This window comes from Octopus bimaculoides, chromosome 2 (assembly GCF_046866305.1).
Source record: "Octopus bimaculoides isolate indiv1 chromosome 2, ASM4686630v1, whole genome shotgun sequence".
Taxonomy (NCBI): Eukaryota; Metazoa; Mollusca; class Cephalopoda; order Octopoda; family Octopodidae; genus Octopus; species Octopus bimaculoides.
Genome location: NC_142929.1, coordinates 389,034 through 412,905, shown reverse-complemented (window position 1 = coordinate 412,905; position 23,872 = coordinate 389,034). Strand labels below are relative to the sequence as shown.

At 38.8% G+C, this 23,872-nt stretch overlaps 2 protein-coding genes across 3 annotated transcripts in view; both read left to right on the top strand.

The window, feature by feature from the left end:
• LOC106870746 (chitinase-3-like protein 1) overlaps positions 1-1,710 on the top strand; it is a 33,687-nt gene extending 31,977 nt beyond the window's left edge. For both annotated transcript variants that reach the window (XM_014916936.3, XM_052975213.2), the window contains exons 10-11: positions 438-505; positions 1,512-1,710. In XM_014916936.3, coding sequence (XP_014772422.1) covers positions 438-505; positions 1,512-1,666 — 223 coding nt within the window. In that variant the 3' untranslated portion in view covers positions 1,667-1,710. The remainder of the gene's footprint in view (positions 1-437; positions 506-1,511) is intronic.
• Positions 1,711-5,139: 3,429 nt separating this feature from the next.
• LOC106870758 (ras-related protein Rab-28) lies at positions 5,140-23,456 on the top strand. Its single transcript, XM_014916955.3, has 6 exons — positions 5,140-5,378; positions 11,806-11,902; positions 14,773-14,861; positions 17,310-17,442; positions 21,488-21,591; positions 23,179-23,456. The coding sequence occupies exons 1-6, from the start codon at positions 5,304-5,306 to the stop codon at positions 23,347-23,349; spliced, it is 669 nt and encodes a 222-aa protein (XP_014772441.1). The 5' UTR covers positions 5,140-5,303; the 3' UTR covers positions 23,350-23,456.
• The last annotated feature ends 416 nt before the right edge of the window (positions 23,457-23,872 follow it).

Sequence of the window (23,872 nt, the reverse complement as noted above, 5' to 3'; positions counted from 1 at the left end):
AAAGAAGTCCTTGATTTGCCACTCATCATGGAATATACAACATAATAACATGTATAAAGTGCTGTCTCAAACAAATATCCCCCCTCCCCTTCTTAGTTATGCTTGTACTACACTGCTTCTCCAAATTTATTAGAATGTACAATCCTTCATGACAAAAAGGAACTCATTTTTGGTTGCCTGAAAAACAGAACATAATGAGAAGCTCTGAAGAGTGATGGAGTAAATCATCAGCTCCAAACTATATTATCATCATCATTATCATATCATCATTATTTAACGTTTGTTTTCCATGCTGGCATGGGTTGAGTACAAAAATGTCTTCTATTTGTGCTTCCAGATATATGCATTGTGTCTATATGTGTGTGTGTGTGTGAGAGTTTGTGTGAGTATTCTGTTGAAATCTATTAAATTATGTTGCATTTTTCGCTTTCTTATAGATCCTATACAGTCAGACCACAAGCCACTACTCCAAGAATATGGACACATTCACCTAATATTCCACACTGTAATATCATCCATTATTAATTTTTTTAAATTTTGTTTTACTAAAGATGGGGGCTTTATGAAAGTATTTTTAGCACTACCTAAGTCCAAAAAAATACTAAGACACTCTTAGAATTAATATCCTATAAGTTATTAGGACATCTCTAAAAATTGTGGCTTTTTGTCACTAATTCAAGGAATAACATGCTGCAATGTTTTGCCACTGCCTTCTCTAAAGCCATGAGAGGATTTGAGCTTAGCACAGCATATAAGCTGCTCACTGTCTCAACAGTAAACTTTAATCTCTCAGACAGCACCATCTTCAAAAATGTGTATTAGTCAATAACAAATTCATAAACAGATTGTTTGGCAATACAGCATCAATGTAAATGACAAACTGGAAATATGGTCTTACTGATGCTATCTTCTCTCTTAACCTGCAGAATCCAGTTGGATTTCCATTTCATAAAGCTTATTTTTAACCTTCCAATTGAGTGATGATAACAAGAAGAATTCTCAAGAACAATATTTCACATTCCAATAAAGTATCTCTCTTCAGAGAAGTTTTACAAGCACAGGATAATTTCAGTAATATAGAAAAAGTAGTCAAGGTACCAATAATAGGATGAAAGTTGAACTGAATACTAAACAGTAAGAACTTTGAAACTTTTGCTATTCAAATGTAGTGGTGGGGGGCTCTCTACTTCCCGTTTCACTTGCCTAAGTTTACAAACTGTATTGGGTTGATTATATATTACCTTAACTAAAACTGACTTGGTACCAACTCAAAAGAAATTCATATCCAAATCAATAAACAGGGTGAAAAGTAAGTACCCAACTGGGTACAAGACCTTATTTGGATTGCTTTTCACTTCTTAAACAGCCTTTGGTGAATTGATTAATGTTTCTTCAAATCACTTCCATGTATATGTTAATCTGTACCTAAGAACAAATTCATTTTCTTACCGTAAATAACCTTACACTTTTTCAGAAATTATAACAGAAGCTACTTTTCTTTTCTCCAACAGCTATCTGTCCACCAAATGTGAATGTGATAATTGGTGACCCATACAACTGCCATGTTTTCCATGTTTGTTACTTAGGACGTGATTATCGCTACATATGTCCACCAACCTTGGTTTGGGACCCACGTATTCAAGCATGTAATTACAACCATCATTAACTCCATTTTCCTTTTACAGAATAAACATGCTATCAACAATATAAGTATTTCACTTGGTTATTTTAAAATTTATATTTTCTTTGCAATATTTGTTTCTTTGTTTTGTAATTTTATAATACCATTGATTTTGGAACTTATTTCTAAAGTAAGTTCTGAACAAGTCAACATCATGACCCCGACTTCCATGTTTGATTAGTACAAGCTCAATTCACTTACGCCCCATTTTTCCCTAAAATGGCTTTTGCTATTTTAAAGAGGTGTGAATTTTAAGGAAAACTCGCTTCACATACCTACTACTTATTAAAGGAATCAATGAGGGAGACTCTACATGGTTACCTGAATTGTTAGAAACAGCAGTCAAATCTACTTCAAATAATACCCTACTGTCATAAAGAGACGAAGAACACGTTAAACAATGTTATCTCATATACAATAATAAAAAAAGCATTTTATTCACAGGTGAGCAATTGATCATAAGTCTATAGTGGTTGTCGTTGGCTGTTCAAGTGCATGTTATCAAATGGAAAGACAGCATGAATCAGCACATGACGTTTTTGTGTATAAATATATTGTTTATTCTGTGTTCACCTTTTGTGGTGGAAGCATGTGGTATGATACAAAAACATGTTTACATACAAAGGAAGTTTTGATTTTTACCTTTGGCACTGAAAGAAGTAACATATAATATTTGAATCACAGTATGTATGCTTGTGTGTGGGATGAGAACAGTCATCACACACACAGAACGTGTGTGTGATAAAATATCTTCGTTTACAAACCATATATCTTGTGTCGAGGCAAATAGACATATGAGTTACACATGTGGGAGATTGCACATGGAGCTGCAGTGAAGACATGTGCTTTTGACCAAGCAGTAACTGAGCTCGTTTCCACAGTGTAGCTCAGAACGTGGCTACCCTATCAGAATGAGGCTACCATATCAGAATGAGGCTACCGTATCAAAGCGTGACTAGCTACATTACCGATGTATTCGTCTGCTGTGCAGGTCGACCATAGCGCCTCTGGTCACATATTACTATGCCTAAGTTATGTAGCTCTGCTACAAGTCTACACCAGAGGTCGGCGTAAATTACCCAAGTGGGGTAAAAATGCAATTCTTATGGGTAATGAGGACTCATAAGACATAAGTCAAATTACATAAAAAAAAAACGTGTTCCTTGTTTATGACAGAAGTTTTTCTGCTGGCATGAAGAGGCAGTGAAAAAGTTGCTGCTTTTTGCAACAACCTACCTTTGCGAATAAGGATTTTCTACTCTAATGAACAAAAAAAGGAGGAATCAATTGGACCTCGAAGGCTGTATCCAAATTGCTCTAGCATTAAAATGTCCCAATTTTGATGTAATTTTAACAAAGATGAAACATCATTTCTCCAAAACCTGAAGTGAAAAAGTTTCATAATGAGGATATTAATGTATTTTATCGCATTTGTTTTATACTTTTTATATTTATAATTGTATTCTCCATATAAATAGATTCAATAAACCTTTTGAATTCAAAGAATCTACGATTTTCTTCCTTTCAAATCAAGTGGAATAACGTTGGTGTAAATAAATATATTTCGGGGTTGAAAAAATGTTCCCCGACCTCTGACCCACTCAGTCAGAACCGACATGGGACTAAGTGTCGTGAATAATTCAATTAAGAAAAAAATTTGAATTGGTTGGTGCAGGTATACAGCATTGAAGTAAGAAGTTTGTTTCCCAACCACATGGTTCTGGATTCTGGCCCACTGCGTATATTTGCTCGAGGCTGGAGAGCTTGCAAATGGGATAGAGAGAAAAAAATCTGTAGAAGTTACTTTTGAGACATTGTGTGAATGTTCAGAATGAATCTGTCCAAGAACCTGGAGTTGTTTACACAAATGTCCCAAACAGTCTGAATGGCATGCGAGGAGGCTCGTGAATCAGTCAGCCGTCTTCAACACACTGCGATGAACTGAACGCCAAAAACGGTTTTTATAGGGGACAAAAGGTTAAATTCTAGAACAATCTAGAAAAGCCATATCACACCATAGCTTCACACTATTTATAGATCAATCACGTGAACTGGTGGCTCACACCAGGTGCCCAACTGAGTATCTTGCAGTTAGGTTTCGAATCCCTGTAGCATACTAATTTCTTGCAGTCACACATGCAATTTACAGTTTCCTGTATACGCATGCTTATTTCGTGGTGGCCGAATTCACACCATCCATCATCCGTTCACACCAAACACTCTTTCTGCAATTGTCGTTGCTGCATGTTTTCGTATAAATGTTTGCAGTTCTCTCATGCTAATTCTCGCTGCACCTTTTTGTTCGTGCATCCAATTACACGCGTCACATTCTCTCGGCATTTTCACATTTGTTTCGGATTCAGTTACACTGCACGCACTTTTGGCAAGTGTCTTCCACTAGATTACTATTTGGTAGGCGGAAAAGTACGGAAGTCCACCATAGATATATATACGAAGGGATGCGGAAAAGTTCCTGGTTTTAGGTAAAAGAAAATAGGGGGGTGGAAGGGAAGGGGAGGAGCGGGAGGGATGAGAGAGATTGATAGGGGAGGGATGGGGAGGGTGGGGAGGGATGGAGGTGTTGTAAGGGGAGGGAGGGAGGTGTTGTAAGGGGAGGGGAGGAGGGAAAGGTGAATAGGAGGGGAGGAAGAGGAGATCGTGAAGGAGGATGACGATGACATCGAGAAGGATGAAGAGGAGGACGAGAACGAGGAGGACGAAAAGAAAGAAGAGGGGAAGAAGGGAGAAAAGATGAGGAAGAAGAAGAAGAAGGAAAGAAGAAGAGTAAATGGGGAGGTGGAGGAGGAGTTTGAAGAGGAAATCTTTCTTTGACTTTTTGCTGGGATTATATTCTACTCTTCGGTTAAACCCACAAAATGGTTTTACCGACGTGAAACCAAGATTTTCTACACCTGAGGAATTTCGACATTAGTCTGGAATCCGACGGTGTAGATAGCCTAAAAGCTCAGGTTGAGTGCTGCCTTGGAAACACCCTATCTCTCTCTTATCTACCCTACCAGGACCGTGTGTGTGTGTGTAATTTATATATATGTCATACTCACACATTTGTGTGTGTGTATGTCCTCATGTTAGTGTCCCCTCCATCGCCTGACAACTGATGTTGGCTTGATTACGAACCCTGTAAACCAGTGGTTCAACAAAAGCAATCGATAATGTAAATAGCAGACTTTAAAAACTAAAAAAAAGGTCCTCCGGTCGGTTTGTTTCTAGTAAACCCTTCTACTGCAGTGTCCCAGCAATAGCAGCATTTTAATCATTGAAACAAGTAAAAGATAAAAAGATGATATTCACCACTTCCAAAATAGTAAATAAGTTTTAACAAAGTTTTATATGAATAAATTATCTCTCTAAAAATTTATTTTTCAATTCCACCTCCGAAGTGTGAGGAAACTGATTGTTTCAACCTGTTGCCGGAGCCAAGAAGCAACGGATATGACGTCAAAAGCCATTCCTTGTTTTTGTCTTGTCTTGGTCGTTGCTGACATCTTCTCTTTTTATTATCGCTAAACAAACAGAGAGAGAGAGAGACTTGTAAATGCTTCATTAATCGATCCAGTCTATGTATATATTTTGGTAAACAACCGCCAGATTACGATCGTCAATGTCAGACTCGGACAATGAATGTTTTGATGAACGACTTAAGATTGTTATCGTTGGCGATCGTCTCACGGGAAAGGTAAATATTTGCCCAGCCTCCACTTTCCAGAACCCTCTCAGTTTCAAATGTCAATCATTTATTTAACTCGTAATTATATTCAATATGAAGTTTAAATAATTTTTGTTACGGGATTCAATTATAAAGAAATAAACTTGAAAATAGTTTTTCTCTTTCAACGACTGAAAAACAGAAGAAAAAAACATTTTAATTCTTTAAAATGTTCTTCATTCAATCAACTTCAATTAAACTATTTTCAGTCGTTTCTTTCGTGAAATTTATTTAATTATGTAACCTGATTAGGAAATTATTTTACCAACTGCTTTTTTTTTCTGGTTTTATTTTGTTTTTTCTACAAATACTTAAAATATTTCGTAATGAATGAGTCGCAAAGATTTATTCGAAATTCGAAAAAGTCGCACATTTTTTGTTTTGTTTTGTTTTGTTAGTTTACTGTAAAAATGGAAAAGGAAAGGAAGCTCCTTCGGATCTCAAGTCGTAGTAAATATCTGTGTAGCCGTTCTAAGTGAATTTTTAAAATATACAGCAAACAATTTGGCATATTTGCATTATTGAATTAATTTTCCAGGATTTGGTGAACGACTCCAACCGGTTGATATCGCCTTCCAATATTTCTGCTAACCATTTCAATCATTTAAATAGCAAAACCAAAGTTCGAATAAACAAAACACCGAAGTAATGAGAGAAATTTGAACGATACTTATTAACTGCATAAATTTTGTGGCTTGAATTAAAGATTGCAAAAAATATATATTTACTTTTTTGTTCCTAACTCGAAATATTTTATTCTCTATGTTGAAATTTAGTCGGAAATAGATATGAGTTGATGGGGCAAAATGAGGTGGGTTTTTTTCACTGCATTTTTAACGGAACTTTGCCGAAAATATAGTTTTTGTTTCTCGAGACCAATACCGATTGATTGCCACAAAACTATATCAACTAGGCAAATGGCCTTCCCTAAATGCATTAGAAGCATTATAACATAATCTGATCACTATTTCAGGAAATTATCGCCGTTCTCTGAGTATGTAAAAGACAAATTTGGCTGGGGTAAAACGAGTAAGCCATTGTAAGGCAAATACGCCACTACAGTTCTCCAGAAAACAGACTCATACTCGTCAATATCAATCCTTAGACATTAGAAAGATCAGAAATACAAAAGAAAATAAATGACTATCTAGGTCAAATAAAAGAGGATGAAGGGAAAACGGCACATGATATGAAATCAACGAAACTCCACTAAATGATAATAATAATAAAAGTCAAAATATTCTCTATAGCTTCTTTACGATTTGCTGGAATGCCTGTCTTCCTGATACATTTATACATCATGCAGTTAATGAGAAGAAATTACTGAAATTAGTCATTACTCATTTTACCCCACTTTTTGAAATTTGAAAATGATTAAATTAGACACTAGTGTGAAGGAAAATTGACTTGGAAATCATCAAAGAAAATAATATTGATTGTTAAACACCAAAAATTATTCAGATATTTTATTAATTAATGTTTCCTTCTCAAGCCATGCCAGGCTCACAAGGGTCAGTTTCCCAGTTTCGGTAGCATGTCGTTTCTCTCTCCCTGTTTATTTCCTCGTATTCCTTTCTGTTGAAGAGCATAGGCTCGAAATGTAAAAGACTCTCTCACTTCCTGAGCATTAAACTAATACATCTGTTTGTTGTTTACACGCTCATGTGGTCGCTCCAGTTTCATCCTGTCTCCACCTCATAACACTTCGAACTTTTCTTGGGTTATTCTACCTGGACTTTCTACTCGCCTACACTCGGACTCCTACACTTCGGCTGCACCTCTCCTACCCATAGATTACACTGGACTCTTCCATTGATGAGAAATCGCTCCAATACACCACGACATTTGAACTTTTTGTACTTTCTGCTTTTTCCTGTTGTCATTTCTCTCTCCCTGTTTATTTCTGTGTCCCCTTCTGTTGAAGAGCGTAGGCTCAAAACGTAAAAGACTTTCTCACTTCTCAAGCGTTAAACTAATGCATCTGTTTGTTGTTTACATACCCTTCTTTGTTTTTTGTTTTTTTTTGTAAATTCTCACACTATATGTTCCTTACCTGGATGCGATGCCGATCCGTTGCAGGATTACTTATTTTTGCCAGTTGAGTGGACTGGGGCAGTGTGAAATGAAGTGTTTTGCTCTAGTCATTGCTTGAAGAAATGAGAATATTATGTTCATGGAAGACAAGTGATTCTTTTGAACCTGAGGTCAAGCATTTGACCAAGAATTCTGCGTTTGTCTGTTTTTTTCTGGAACCTCTCAACCTTTGCCACACATGATGCATGCATCTCATCCCTCTGCTTGTGAGAACTTGGTGCAAACCTCAATTTATAACAATGTTTAGTGGAAAACTCATGGAAAATTCCATGAATTGTACAATTGCAGCTGGTCGGGATTCAAAGCAAGTCACCTGATATGATGTGGCCGTTTTGCTTGTTGCTCAGTGAAAACATTCGTTTTCTGAGTGTGACATCAAATTTAAACCCCACTACAGCATCTTATCCAGATAAAAATGTATATTCCATTTGCTAAATACTACTGAAACATAGGTCAGACTTCTGTGACAAGCCTTTATTTTACAGCAGAAAGCTCCCAAGAATAAAAGAATGTATACAAGTAGAGATTCAGTGTGATTAGTTGGAATTCCCACCATTATTGAGTCAATAAGGAACTGGATAATATTTACAAAAAAAAAAAGGAAAAAAGAAGCAAATTATTGAAACAAATTAAAATCAAAATTCAGTTTAAAACAAAAATACATCATCATCATCATTGTTTAACGTCCACTTTCCAGGCTGGCATGGGTTGGACGGTTTGACTGAGGACTGGTGAACCAGAGGCTGCACCAGGCTCCAATCTGATTTGGCAGAGTTTCTACAGCTGGATGCCCTTCCTAACGCCAATCACTCCGAGAGTGTAGTGGGTGCTTTTACGTGACACCGGCACGAGGGCCAGTCAGATAGTCCTAGCAACAACCATGCTCAAAAGCTGTTTTTTATGTGCTATTTGCACAGGAGCCAGTCCGGTGGCATTGGCAACGACCACACTTGAATGTTATTTTTCATGTGCCAGTAAGGCGATGCTGTCAATGATCATGCTCGAATGGTGCTTTTCATGTGCCACTGGCACAGGATCCACTGACACAGTTACTACAAATACATTATCATCCATTTTTGTCCTGTTACAAATTTCAAACAAATTGCATCAAACTATGATCTGCTCTGCTGGTAGTTGTATAGATTAATTTTCATACTTCAATGTTTACTGGAAAATAAATGGTAGTCCCAGAAGTGAATAGTCATTGTAAGTAAATAATTAGAATCTATTTTCAGTGTTTGTAGTATAGTATGAAAGCCAATAGTAAGCCACGGGGTAAATGGCAAAGATAAGAATCCATGTGTTTGAGGTTAATAGCAACAGACATACGTAAGCTTGCAAGGAATGAAGCCAGTATGCTCCGTTGGATGTGTAATGTCAATGTGAATACCCGTCAGAGTGTAAGTATCTTGAGAGAAAAGCTGAACATTAGAAGCATCAGTTGTGGTGTGCAAGAGAGACGATTGCGCTGGTATGGACATGTGGTGAGAATGGATGAGGATAGCTGCGTGAAAAAGTGCCACACCCTAACAGTTGAGGGAACCCGTGGAAGAGGTAGGCCCAGGAAGACCTGGGCTGAGGTGGTGAGGCAAGACCTTCGTACATTGGGCCTCACCGAGGCGATGACTACTGACCGAGACCTTTGGAAATGTGCCGTGCGTGAGAAGACCCGGCAAGCCAAGTAAGATCGTTGCCAGTGCCCCTGGACTGGCTCTTGTGCGGGTGGCACATGAGATGCACCATTTTGAGCATGGCCGTTGCCAGTACCGCCTGACTGGCTCCTGTAGGATTTTCGAGTGAGATCGTTGCCAGTGCCCCTGGACTGGCTTGTGCGGGTGGCACATAAAAGACACCATTTCGAGCATGGCCGTTTTCGTGCGGGTGACACGTAAAAGCACCCACTACACTCTCTGAGTGGTTGGCGTTAGGAAGGGCATCCAGCTGTAGAAACTCTGCCAAATTAGACTGGAGCCTGGTGTTGCCAACCGGTTTCACCAGTCCTCAGTCAAATCGTCCAACCCATGCTAGCATGGAAAGCGGACGTTAAACGATGATGATGATGATGATTCATGATGCCAACTTTGTTTCACTTTGCTTGACAAATTGTTTTCATTCATTTGTAGACACCATCTACACTGGCAATACACGTCCATTATACTGATGATATTTCTCCTTGAGTTCATCATGTACTGATCTTTGGGTCATGCTGGACAACCTGAAATGCTTTGGGGCAGGTTTGTCTGAATGTCAATGGAAATGTCAATGATATCAAGTTGTAAGAGTTCAACAAATGTTTTAATTGAAATGTTTCTTTCTGTCATCCAATGCAAGAATGAAATTAAAAGGCATGTCAGCATAACTACTTCTGTTTATTTCTGAAGTTTACATCTATAGAACTCAGAACCACCACTGAAAGATACAACATGTAGTGAATCTTGCAAGCATGAAGTGGATTCAATCCACCATAGCCAAATTTAAATTAACAATTCAACAGAACTTTTCCCACAGTAGAACAATGGCTTTTTTTCAGTGACAGCAGTTTTACATTTGCCAGATTGCCTTTTAACTAGGCCAAAATAATGTCTTCCCCACTTGACCCTTATAACCCCTTCTACTTCACCAAAAGCTAGAATAGAGACATCACAGCACCACCAACGAAGCCCATGGTTCTCAACGGTATGTCTGTCCTTCTGGATAGTTATAAAAGCAAGAACCCCCAAGCAAAAACCAGAGGTCACTTGGTGACAACTGAGTGAGTTGGCTCGTGACAACTCAATCAGTTAAGGAACAGACTGTTAGAATCATGATCCCAAGCAAGGCAGCTACTAAAGACAATAGTCAGACGGAGAAATGAAATTTACTGTCAGCAACTGTGAGACAATGTCCCACAACCCTACAACTTTCACTAGCTCTATATCTGTTCTCTTACAACATCATTCTATCACTATCAGTGGTTTACTGCTAAGAGAACATGTACACAAAACTATACAAAGAAAAATTCTACCACATCCAACTTACTTTCACATGCTCTCAGATTTTATAACCTGCCCGATGAGGCAAGGTATTTTTCAACGTAACGGTAAATAAATACTTTCTTAAAACTTCATCCATTGTCCATCTTTCACATCCTACGACATGCAGTTATAACAACAAATTTTTATCGTTAAAACTGCTGACTCCGACATTTCATATTATTGTGTCCCTAATCAATCTTAACCATTACAAACATTTTGTACATAAATGCATTCATCTAAACAATGCAAATGAAGATAGTAAAAATAGATGACAGGTGGGTAATGGGTGGATGATACCCATTTCAGAGGTTCTTGCTCCTTCTTCAACACTCCATCCAACTTTTTAACCATCCGTGAACACACTGCTAAAATACCCAATCAGCTTAGTAGTGTAACACAGTTGGAGAGACCAATTTTACATACTAAACACATTCCTGGCAACTTATATTTACTTCATGGCATTTTCAAGAGTAATCAAGCACAACACAAATCTATCCACATGTTTCAAGTGTTTGTTCCTTCTGTTTGGTTGCAATACTTTTTTACAGACTAAAGATCTCCTTCCTTTGAGGTTTTTTCACAACTGGTATCCAAGAAGAATTTTAGGGATCTACTATACTAAGGGTTACTGCATCTCTTCACGGGTCACTCTGTAAAGTCACTGTCGTCCATTCTCAGAGCCTGCTGCCACTACCCGTTTGGTTATGCCTACCAGTGTCCATCAAACGCCTTCATTGGTGCTGCCATTATTATGGTCCTATGTTTCGGTTGGTAGCAATGGTGCAGTGAAAGGTCATTCAGGGCAAACGTTTCATTGATCACTTATCCAAATATCTATGGCCTTAACCCTTGAAATATTAGAAAGGTCATTTCCAGACAACTTCATCTTTAATTCATGTATGCCATGTTGTGCATTAACTTGTGAAGCTACATTTCTATCACTTCTCTCTTGTCATTGTCTGTCATCGTAGCTTAAATATATCCAAGACTTTCCCAAAGCCATTCATTGGTAGTGTTGACTGATATTCAACCATTGAGGTTTAAAGTTTCTGTCAGTCATTCTTACTGATATGGATTTATTAAAAACAGCTTAACAGCATTCTTGTCTTTTCTGACAGGAAGATTTAGAGCATGCTAACAACTTATCAAAATAATCGTTGAAATTTTAAGAGCTGTCTTATTTTTACCTTTTATAGATTATATTTTCAGCCTAGCTACTATTTGCTTACAAAAGGAAATCTCTATGCATTGCCATTAAATCTAAATCAATCAACTCTTTAAATTTGCAGACTTCCATAGCAACTCGATACACCCAGGACAATTTCTGGAAAGAATATAAAAAAACGATGGGAGTAGACTTTTATTTGAAAAGAATAATTCTAAGGGGTAAGTGATATTTGTTTTTCATTTTCTAGATATTCTTTTTTTTTTTTTTTTTTTTTGTTGTCAATGTCAGTAGAGATTAAACAAATCCTGTTGGCCAACTCAGTCACAAATTGTTTGCTGATAGGTCAACAGCTTGCATTGTTCACTCTCAAATGACCCAGTTCATTTAGTTGTGTGATTTCAAATCCTTTTTATGGATAAAATATTAAGTATGGCATGGGTATAGCATGAAGATAAAATGACAATATCTGAGTCAATGATGCCCCATTGAACTTGGGTAGGATTCATCTCCAGGTGCAACAATGTCTTATTTTGTTAAAAAATTTGCACAGGTATGCATAGCTGCTGTGTACTTAAGAAGTTCACTTCCCAACAATGTCGTTTCAGGTTCAGACCCACTGCATAGCATTATGGGCGGGCCCTGGGCCTACTAAAGCCTTATGAGTGGATTTGGTAAATGGAAACTTTAAGAAGCCCATCGTTTATCTCCTATACTCTTTTACTTGTTTCAGTCATTTGACTGCAGCCATGCTGGAGCACCGCCTTTAGTCAAGCAAATCGATCCCAGGACTTATTATTTGTAAGCCGAGTACTTATTCTATCGGTGTCTTTTGCCGAACTGCTAAGTTACGGGGATGTAAACACACCAGCATTGGTTGTCAAGCAATGTTAGGGAGGACAAACACAGACACACAAACATATACACACACATACATACATAAATATATATATATATATATATATATATACACACACAAGACGGGCTTCTTTCAGTTTCCGTCTACCAAATCCACTCACAAGGCTTTGGTCGGCCCGAGGCTATAGTAGAAGACACTTGCCCAAGGTGCCACACAGTGGGACTGAACCTGGAACCATGTGATTCGTAAGCAAGCTACTTACCACACAGCCACTGCTACGCCTATGTAGACCTATTGAGGCAAGTGAAATCAAAATCGCTGACATGGCTGATGACAGTACCACCTGATTGGCACTCATGACAGTGGAATGTTAAAAGCGCATCCGAGTGTGATCATTGCCAGGGCCACGGATTGGCTCCCGTGACAGTGGCATGCAAAAAGCACCATTCGAGTGTGATTGTTGCCAGTGTCGCCTTACTGGCACATGTGCCACTGGCACGTGAAAAACAACATTTGAGCATGGTCATTGCCAGTGCCGCCAGACTGGCTCCTGTGCAGATAGCATGTAAAAAGCACCTTTTAAGCGTGGTCATTGCCAGAACCGCCTGACTGGCTCTTGTGCTGGTGGCACGTAAAAACACCCGCTACACTCTCGAAGTAGTTGGCGTTACGAAGGGCATCCAGCTGTAGAAAGTTTGCCAGATCAGATTGAGCCTGGTGCAACCTTCTGGCAGGTAAAAATTATTAGCAGACCAGACCAGATGAAAATCATTAGCAGATCAGGTGAAAATCATTAGCAGGCCAGGTGAAAATCATTAGCAGAGCAGGTAAAATGCTAAGCAATATTTCATCCATCCTTATATTCTGAGTTGAAATTCTGCTGAGATCCACTTTTGGGGCCAGTAAAATAAGTACCAGTTGCACACTGGTGTTGATGTAACCAAGTTACTCCCTCCCCTGTAAATGCTGGCCTTGTGCTATATTTTGAAACCAATATAACAAATACAGGAAGAAATTTCAAGCTAATATTTTCATGTAACTAAATGCAAATTGAAATAACGATAATTATTATTTTACCTTTTATCTTTTACTTGTTTCAGTCATTAGGCTGTGGCCATACTGGGGCACCGACTTGAAGCATCTCTTTAGTCAACTGAATTGACACCAGTACTTAAAGCCGGATACTTTTTCTATCGACCTAAGTGACTGGGATGTAAACAAAGTATCTCAGGTTGTTGTCAGGCAGTGGCAGGGGAGGGACAAACACAGACACATGCCTAGAATTTATCATTTAACGTTCTCGATATATCGTATGTGTGTCTATGTTTCTCTATATATCATCATCATCATTTAATGTCCATTTTCCATGCTGGCATGGGTTGGACGGTTTGGCAGGAGCTGGCCAGCTGAAGTGCTGTCTCGGCTCCAGTTGTCTGATTTGGCATGGTTTCTACTACTGGATGTCCTTCCTAATGCCAACCAATTTACAGAGTGTGCTGGGTGCGTTTACATGGCACTAGTGCAGGTGCTTTTTATGTGGCCTCAGCACCCATGAGCCCACAAGGTTAGGGATGCAGGGGACGGCCTGTATGCAAGGACCACCATGCTTTTACTTAGCTTGATGTGTCCTTTCAAGTACAGCAAACCACCAGCAGTCTTTGTCCCCTATCACCCCCTCTTTGAGTCTCAATGTCTGTAGATCCTTTCTCACCACTTCGTCCCACATCTTCCAATGTTGAAGAGAATTTCAGCTATTTGCTTATTGGGGCATTTGCCTAAGTTCAGAGCTCACTTGGTTTTTCGTTTTGCTTAGGATTTCTTTTTTAACTGTTTTACAGTCTGGTAAAGTTCAGGATTATCTCAAAATGAAAAATTGTTCAGTGTGATTCTGCAACTTAATTGGTTCAAATTATTATTATTATTTTAGTCAACTTCCCTTCCCTGAGGACTTGAAATTGGTCACCTGGGATTCACCTGTTGGTCTCCTGTATCAGATTTCATCCAACTGCTGTAGTAGAAACTTCCTGTTAACTTCTTTTCCCAATCTGTTTATATTCAGATAATCTCCACAATGCAAAGAAGCAATGAAATTTCATTCCTGGTTCTGTGGAATTTGTGGAATTTTAGAAAAAAAACTTGATGCAAACTTTTGTAAACCTTTTGAATGCCATCAGTGACTTGTTTATCTCCTCTTATCCTAAAGTACTTTTGGAATTGTACTTTCTGTTTCAGGTCAAATGAATGTGGTACTGCAAATCTGGGATATCAGTGGGATCTGTTTAGGGAGCAGCATGCTGGAAAATTACATTTATGGTGCACAGGTAAGGCTTGTTTTCTTTTTTCCATAAATTTATAAATAGTGACAGAAATTCCCACATTAGTCTATGAACCCATCAAAGACACTTGTATAAGAAAATCACTATTATTACTATTATACTAGTAAAAAAAAATGCAAAATTTAGATCAAATTGTATTTCTTTTCTGTTTCAACTAAAAATTCAGATTCAGCAAAAATATTTTGTGAAAACAATCTCATAACAAAGCATTTGATTGTTTGTGGCTTAAGAATTTCTTGGTTATCTTGCATGTTTTTAGACTCTCTCTCTCTCTCTCTCTCTCTGATGCACTCATCAATTCTTGTATTCTCCTCTTGTATATTAACAACCTTCTCATGTAATTCTTCATTCTTCCTTCGCTGTTTCCACACCAGAGACCTCAAAAAACATTCTCCAATTTGTCTCCATCAACAGTTTAAAGATAGTCATCATCATTATCATCATTTAACACCCACTTTTCCATGCTTGCATGGGTCAGACAGAATTTGTTGAGGCAGATTTTCAACTGCTGGATGCCCTTCCTGCTCCTAACTCTTACCCCTTTCCAAGCAAGGTAATATTTCCCAGTGGCCAGACATGTTTCTTACAGAAAACTGGAAATGAATATCATTGTTAGTATGACAGTAACGCTTGTTTACAACCATCACATGATGTCAGTACAAGGTACATACAGACATACATACATAGGTGTTGTGTATGTAAATGTATATGTGTATACACACATGCACACAATTTAAACTTTTTTTTAGTTTCCATCTACCAAATCCATTCACAAGGTTGGCCAACCTGGGGCTATAGTAGAAGACACTTGTGCCAAGACACAGCATTGAACCTGAGATCCCATGGCTACAAAGCAAGCTCCTTGTGCACCCATCCATGCTTGTACCTCTCACTGCACAAATGCTTCCAATTATTAACGATCTCTCTTGATTACCTTTCATTCATTAACATAATACAAACCAAAGTCCAACGTACTTCATTCCTGAACAATGGCTGACTCTACAAAGTTTGGTGATCCTGACAATGGAAGATTGCTCCCACATCTAAAACGATGCTGCTAAAGAAAGACACAAAGATCTTAGAACACCAAAAAGCCATCTAACTCATTAATAAGAACCTTCGTACTTTAATCTCTAACCCACAGGTAATGCTGATCTCCTCCGGAATGGCTTCTTAAGAGCAGATTCATGTCAACAAGTAATGACCAGTTGAACTGCTATCCATGTAATATCGTCCATAGAAGAAGGGATACCCGAAAGAATGTCTGAGTTCACCTGTACCACAAGGAACCTCACAGCTGAGACTCCTCCCCAACACATTTCAAGAGCCCACCACTTATATATCCTCCCCGAGTTCCTGTTAACAATGTCCAGCAAGGAAATTTTAACTTCCCATTGCACCCCTCTCACCTTTTCTACTGCAACAACCTCTGCTTCTCTCAGCTCACTGATTTTTTATACTCTTTTAATTTTACCCAACACACGCACTTCTCTTCATCTCATCACCCATACTGACTTCTTTTCTGCTGCTCGAGCTAAACAATACACCTAATTCCTCATCCTCAAAATACCTACCCTCTGGCTTTACTCTCCTGTCCACACGTTTTCAGTAGACATCCAGATACAGCTTTCGCTCTGCTGTATGAAGCTGACCAATGCTGAAGGGCCAGCGAGAGTTGTGGACATATCTCTTTCCGATTTGGCTAAGCTATAAAAAAGAAAACTTTTATAAAATAGTTGAAGCATATCTGCTTGTTCATTGAATATATTAACACCAGCAGATATTCTACCCCTACCCAACCCAATAAGCATCATCTAATCACATTGCAGGCTTATAAATACCCATGGAAAAAAAATTAGTTCCAGTTTTTGACTCTTGACTGTAACATTATTTGAATTGCAATTTCATGTGGTTCAGGATTTGGCAACAGTTGCAGTATAGCATGGTTCTGGGTTCAATCCCACTGCATGGCACCTTGGACAAGTGTCTTCTGTTGTAGCCCCAGGCTGACTAAAACCTTATGAGTGGATTTGGTTGATGGAAACTCTGTGTGTGTGCTTCTTTGGCATTGCTTGAGGGTTGTGAGTGTTACTGTCATACAAGCAGTTTCACTTGTTGCCAATATTCTGGGAAAATATTAGCTTGCTTGGGAATAGGGGAGGGTGGTGTCAAGAATGGGCATTTGACCATAGAAAATCTGCCTCAAATAAACTCCACCTGACTCAGGCATGCATGGGAAAGTGAGCACTAAATGATGATGAGAAAGACTAAGGAGTTAAGAATAATAGCTACATTCAAGGAAGATTTACTACATGTTGACTGATACTGTATTACCAATATATTCAAGCTAATACTGTCCTGAAAAATGGAATTTTAGCCTCCCCCCCAATTTTGTGTTTTGTTTTTGTTTGTTTTTTTTAATCCAATTCAAAGGGAATTATTTTGGTTTATGACATTACCAATTATATCAGCTTTGAGAACCTGGAAGATTGGTTGCTAACTATTAACAGATCCAGTCTCCACAGTGGGAAATCTCCATCACATTTGGCACTCGTTGGAAACAAAGGTAACTATTGATCTTTGAACATTTGTGTTTGTAGGGGCATGGCAGTGATGCTTGCTGTAATTTAATCACACAATGAAAGACATTGAGTTAGTTTAGTTGTCTCGGGAATTCAACTTGTGCCATTGTTGCTGTTGAGTACTAACGATTGATACTCTTCTCCTGTCAAATTATTTAGCATGAAAATAATTAGAAAGAGTTTGTATATTAAAGTCAATGTTGCAGAGTCAATATTCCATAATCACGTTTGGCATTTCATTACAAACTACATCATGATTTAGTTGCTTCCTGCGTTACTGGACAAAGTCTCTTTTCTTCACCAGTCAAGTGCAATTAATGTTGCCTTCCTTCACAGTTCACAGGGAACAAACTTCTTTACAGTTGGGCTCCAAATTCAGGGCGTAGTAGTAGTAGTAGTAGTAGTAGTAGTAGTAGTAGTAGTATGGGGAGAATGCATTGCAACAGTGTGTTGCTTCATCCAGCATTTGTTGGTGATTTCCTCCTACTGCTCCTGCCAGATGACACCGTTGCACCACCCAGGCGACAACCTTCCAACCCAGGGCTCTGTTTGAGTAGTGGTTACTGGTGAGTAGGGTTTTATGAGGTTGGGGTGCAAATCCTTCTTTTAGTTAACATGCAGAGGAAACATTGGGTCCCTGACATGAACAAAGGCAGGAGGAGGTGGTCGGTTGGCCAGGGTAGGGAACATGATGGTAAGTAATGTATAAAAACATGGAAGTTAGAGTATATTGGGTGCAGACAGTTTGATGCAGTCACTTATGAAGGAAGTGATAAAGATGATGCAATCGGCACAGGTGATGGGGAAATAAAACACACACATCATCATCATCATCAGCAGCAGCATTTTATGTCTGCTTTTTTTTCCTTGTCTTCACACACCAAACCACTGCCAGACATTTTTGTTTATGGAAAGCATAAACATAGCCACTAAAATGATGTCGAGCAAAGACATGTGGACACAAATGCACACATGTGTATGTGAAACAGGCTTCTGCACAGTTTCATCTACTAATTTCAGTCATGACATGATAACAAAGCAAACTTCTTAACAACAGTCATGTTTGCTCCTCACACACACACAAAAGCCAATTACACGGGTTTATTTTTGACAAGGTATGTATATACTTTGTCAGAAATAAACCCCTGTAACTGGCTTTTGTTGACATGGAAAAAGCTTCTGACAGTGTTCCCTGCTCCTTTATCTTGTGCTCAGTGCAGAAACTAAGGGTAGATGAGTGGTTGGTGAGAGCTGTACAAGCCATATACAGAGATGCTGTCAGTAAGGTAAAGTTCAGGATACAAGTAGGGGTTCACCAAGGATCAGTCCTCAGCCCCCTTCTTGTTCATCATAGTCTTCCAGGCAATAACAGAGGAATTTAAGTCAGGCTGCCTCTGGGAACTCCTCTATGCTAATGATCTTGTTCTCATAGCTGAATCACTTCCAGAACTAGAGAAGAAATTTTAGGAGTGGAAGCAAGGTCTAGAATCAAAGGGCCTTAGAGTTAATCTTGCAAAAAACAAAGTCTTAGATAATAAGAAAGCAGACAAATTATAAGTCCCTTCAGGTAGATGGCCCTACTCCATATATAGAAATGGCTATGGACACATACGAGGTGCAGCAATATCAGAAGAAGGTTGACAGGGAAAATAGTCTGTGTGTGGGGTGGAGCAGATACACAGCTACAATAAACACTTGAAATGTACAGAAAATAGACTCCATCAAATGCCAGTGGGGACACATCTAGTAGTAGTTGTGCTCCATAGCAGTGAAACATGGGCTGTGACCAGTGAGGACATGTATAAGCTTGTAAGAAATGAAGCTGGTATGCTTTGCTGGATGTGTAATGTCAGTGTGTGTGTACAACAGAGTGTGAGTGTCCTGAGAGAAAAATTGGGCTTAAGAGGCATTAGGTTTGGTGTACAAGAGAGAGAGACAACTATGCTGGTATGGTCATGTGATGTGTATGGACGAGAACAGCTCTGTAAAGAAGTGCCAATCTCTAACTGTGAAAGAGGTAGACCCAGGAAGATGTGGGACAAGGTGGTGAAGCATGATCTTTGAATGTTGGGCCTCATGGAAGTGATGACAAATGACTGAGACTTTTGGCAATATGCTGTGCTTGAGAAGTCGAGTGGAATCATGGCCAACGCCAGTGTGACATAACTGGCACCCATGCTGGTGGTATGTAAAAGCCCCTGTACCAGTGGCACACAAAAGCACCCGTGCCAGTGGCAGGTAAAAAGCACCCATTACACTCTTTGGAGTGGTTGGCATTAGGAAGGGCATCCAGCCATAGAAACCATGCCAAACCAGAACTTGGTGCAGCTCTCTGGTTTACCAACTCCAAACAACCCATCTAATCTATGCCAGCATGGAAAGCAGATGCTAAATGGTGTTGATGATGATATACTGAGTTGCTCAAAATGAGATTTTAAACACAAATAAGGCAAGTTTTAAGCACAAAGCAGTTTGTTCAATCATTGATATAATAAGGGGTTTGCTCCCGTATCCTCTGCCATCTTGTAGGCAGATCCATTATTCCCTGCTCAATGAATTTCCTATCGTTACTGGTGAAAAACTCTTTCAGATTAATTTTCACATCCTCTTCAGATTTGATGGTCTGTCCATTCAATGAATTGTGAAGAGACCAAAACAGTGGGGAATCTGAAAGCACCAGTTCAGGTGAATATGGAGGATACATCAAAACTTCTCAGTCATGCTCCAATAACTTTTGCTTTGTCTGAAAGAAGTTTACGATCTGGCATTGTCATCACAAAAGAAAATGTTCTTACAGTTAGCAAGTGCTGGATGTTTCTGGTGGCTCAATGCATTTAACTTGTCCAGCTGGTCACTGTACACATATGAATTGATGGTCATGTCCAAGGGAAGACACTCATAAAAGACAACACTATTCCCCACCCCACCCCGATAACTTTCTTCAAGTAAAATCCTGCTTTTAGAGGTTGTTTCTGATGGTTCACCATACTTGCCTCATGACCATCTGCACTTCACATTGTTAAAGATGATCCATTCTTTTGTCCTCTGCCACCATTTTCCTAAAAATACATTGTTCATTCTTCATGTTTCTGAATCAGAGATGAAAATTCATTGGTCAAGGTTAGTCTCATTCAATCGATGTGAGCCCCAAACCATTGGACCTACTGATGTAACCAAGATGATGTAGATGGTTTTCAACACTCAGTTTGGATATTTAGAGAACATCCATGTTCATCCTGGTCTTATAACCGGGGTCAGTGTCAAGCTGCCCCTTCATTTTTGTTGCTCTCACTTGGCCAGTCAAACTCTTGAAAACCACTTCTGGCACACACATTCCATAACATCCTCTCGTCATCACCTTGTTGCTCTTTTTAAAATAGAAAAGCCTGACCTGTTGATTCCCCAAGCAGACAAAATACAACTTGTCTCTCGTTACAAGTTTGTGTCAAACTACATTGAAATGTCAAGCATCTAACAAGTATGAATGCACAAGGAACAGATTGAGGTTAGCCACCACTTATCAGAGTGCTTCAAGTTCATTGTGAACAAACAGTTCTTTTTTTTTGCCAGCCCATATGTACAGACATGGCTGTGTGGTTCAACAGTTTGCTTCCCAACCATGTGGCTTCACATTCAGTCCCACTGCATGACTCCTTAGGCAAATGTCATCTCCTTCAGCCCTGAGCTCACCAAAGTTTACCCACTGCACCTGCTTCTCTGCCATTCTCCATCCCGCCTATCCCAAACTTTGCGCTGTCCCTTTTTCTCACACTTCATTTGTCCAGAGGTGCTTGCAAAGTCCTGGGGAACTGTATCTACCCATACCCCCTGGACATAACACAGCAGAAACAGACAAAACAAGAAATGAAAAAAACACTCAAAGCAGAGCTGTAGAAATGATTAGGAAAGTTCAAGACATAAGAGTGGCTGCTTAATTGCAAAAAGGCTCAACCCGTATATATAAGGACAGTCCCAGACTCTGGCTGAACAGCAACAATTTCGATTATGGTTTGCTGTTTGCTTTTTCAGTTGATCTTGAACATGTCAGAGCTGTCAGTGAAGAAAGGCATGTCAAGTTTGCTGCAGATCATAATATGTCCAACCACTTTATTAGTGCAAAGACTGGTGAATATGTAAGTTCGTTTATATAATAATGTTAATGAATATGTAAATAAAAGATTAATCATTGATCATACTAACTTAATTAAAACAATTCATATTTTGTAAGACTTTATGGCTACATTGTATCATGACATAAATTTAATGAGTCCCCCCACCCCCCACTTGTAGCGTGTTTGTACAGTAAATTGCTAATTATTATTTCTAAAACCTCCTACAGTGTCTTTCTATAAATTTTCTCCTTCAACTTCACAATCAGCCATTGAAACACAATTCTGAAACATGTTAAAGCATATCATTCTCTGGAAGAGGATATGCTAAAACTTGCTTGATGTTCCTTAACGTCTTTAGAAAGGGAATGGCAATCAGAGGGTGATTTGTTATCAGTTGCTTAACTATTGTTATGGCTGAGACAGCAAATAACTGAAATATTCATGTAACAAATTGCACAAACTTTCAGAAATAGTATTATGAGTCACAACAAGAGGTAAACATTTCGTTCAAATAAGAAAGAAAATTCCTCCAGATGAATAAATCTAAGTAATAAGAATCTATAAAAGATGTCATCTGTTGGTTTATTGATGGTGATGGTAGGAAAATTGGAATTCTGTACATATATATATATATATATATATATGGAAAGAGATATTTTGGATCAAATGGATGTCTTATAGAATTAGGCGAACCTTCATATAACACACCATCATTATCATCCTTTAACGTTTGTTTTCCATGCTGGCATGGGTTGGATGGTTTGACTGAAAACTGATAAGGCAAGGAGCTGCACCAGGTTCCAATCTGATTTGGCATGGTTTCTATGGCTGGATGCCCTTCCCAATGTCAAGCACTCCAAGAGTGTAATGGATGTTCTTTATATGCCACTGGCATGGGTGCCGTTGACATGACACCAGCATCAGCCATGGCTACAATCTCACTTGGCAAAACAGGTCTATACAAGCACGGTATATTGCCAAAGGTCTGTCACCTGTCACTGTCTCCATGAGGCCCAATGCTCAAACTGCTTTTTGTGTGCCACCAGCACAGGTGCCAGTCTGACAGCACTGGCATCAGCCATGACTATGGTTTCACTTGGCTTCACAGGTCTTCTCAAGCATAGCATCCTACCCAGCGCTTGAAGCGTGCTCTTTACTTGCCAGTTATGCAACACTGGCATTGGCCACAACCATGATCTCACTTGGCTTGATGGGTTTCCTCAAGCACTTTTGATAGGCAAAAACTAAAAGAAACGCAGCGTGCGTCTCTTCGTCCGCGTCCCTCACACACATACAAACCACTTGACAAGTGTTGGGTTGTTTATATTCCTGTAACCTTGTGGTTCAGCAAAAAGAGACTGAATAAGTACCAAGCTTAGATAAGAAAAATAAGCCCTGGAGTTGACACCTTTGAAGGCAGTGCTCCAGCATGGCCAGTTTAAAGACTGAAACAAAGCAATTTGCTATGGGCTCATTCTTTTCTTTTTTTTTAACTCCCTGCAAAAAGTAGAGTTTTGTTGTCTGTTTTCGAGAATATTTTAAATAATTTAGAAAGTAGCCATATTTCAGTTGATTTTCTCTTGTTTCCTTTCTCTCTTCTCCTTTTAGGTGTCTGTCTGCTTCCAACGAATCGCTGCTGAGTTGGTGGGGTTAAAGTTAACGGCTGCTGAGAAAGAACAACACCAACAGGTTGTTACTGCAAACATTGAATGTGAATCCTCTCCAAAAGTCACTTCTGTTCAAAACTCTCCTCGCAGCCCAATCTGCTCATTACAATAAAAACCAGTTCCAGAGGAATTTTGAAAAGAAATAAAAAGAACATAAACAAAAAATATTTTTCATCATAACAAATTCCAGTATTAAAAAGAAATTTTCTTTCTTTGTAATTTGTCTTCTTCAATTATTTTTTTTGCCAGTTAACAGATATTATTTCAATTCATCACCATTTTACATCCATGTTTAAATGGTAACATGGATTTAGACCAGTGGTTCCCAACCAATTTTTGGCCATGCTCCACTGAATCATTTCTAAAATCCTGATGCCCCCTTGTGGTATTTAATTTTTGTTATTCAAAATTTGGTGAAAATAAAACAAAAAATGTGTAGGAAACAAATATGAAAACAAATTGTCTACGAATATGTGTTATATCATGTAGGTGGAGTATTTTAGGAGGGTTTGGAGTTGGGACATTTCGGAAAATTTACCAGAGTCTACTTCAATTCGTCTTAACTTTCAAGAAAATCTCTCCAATTAAGATGGCATTGCTTTCAGTACTGACCAGTTCTATACTGCACGCATTTG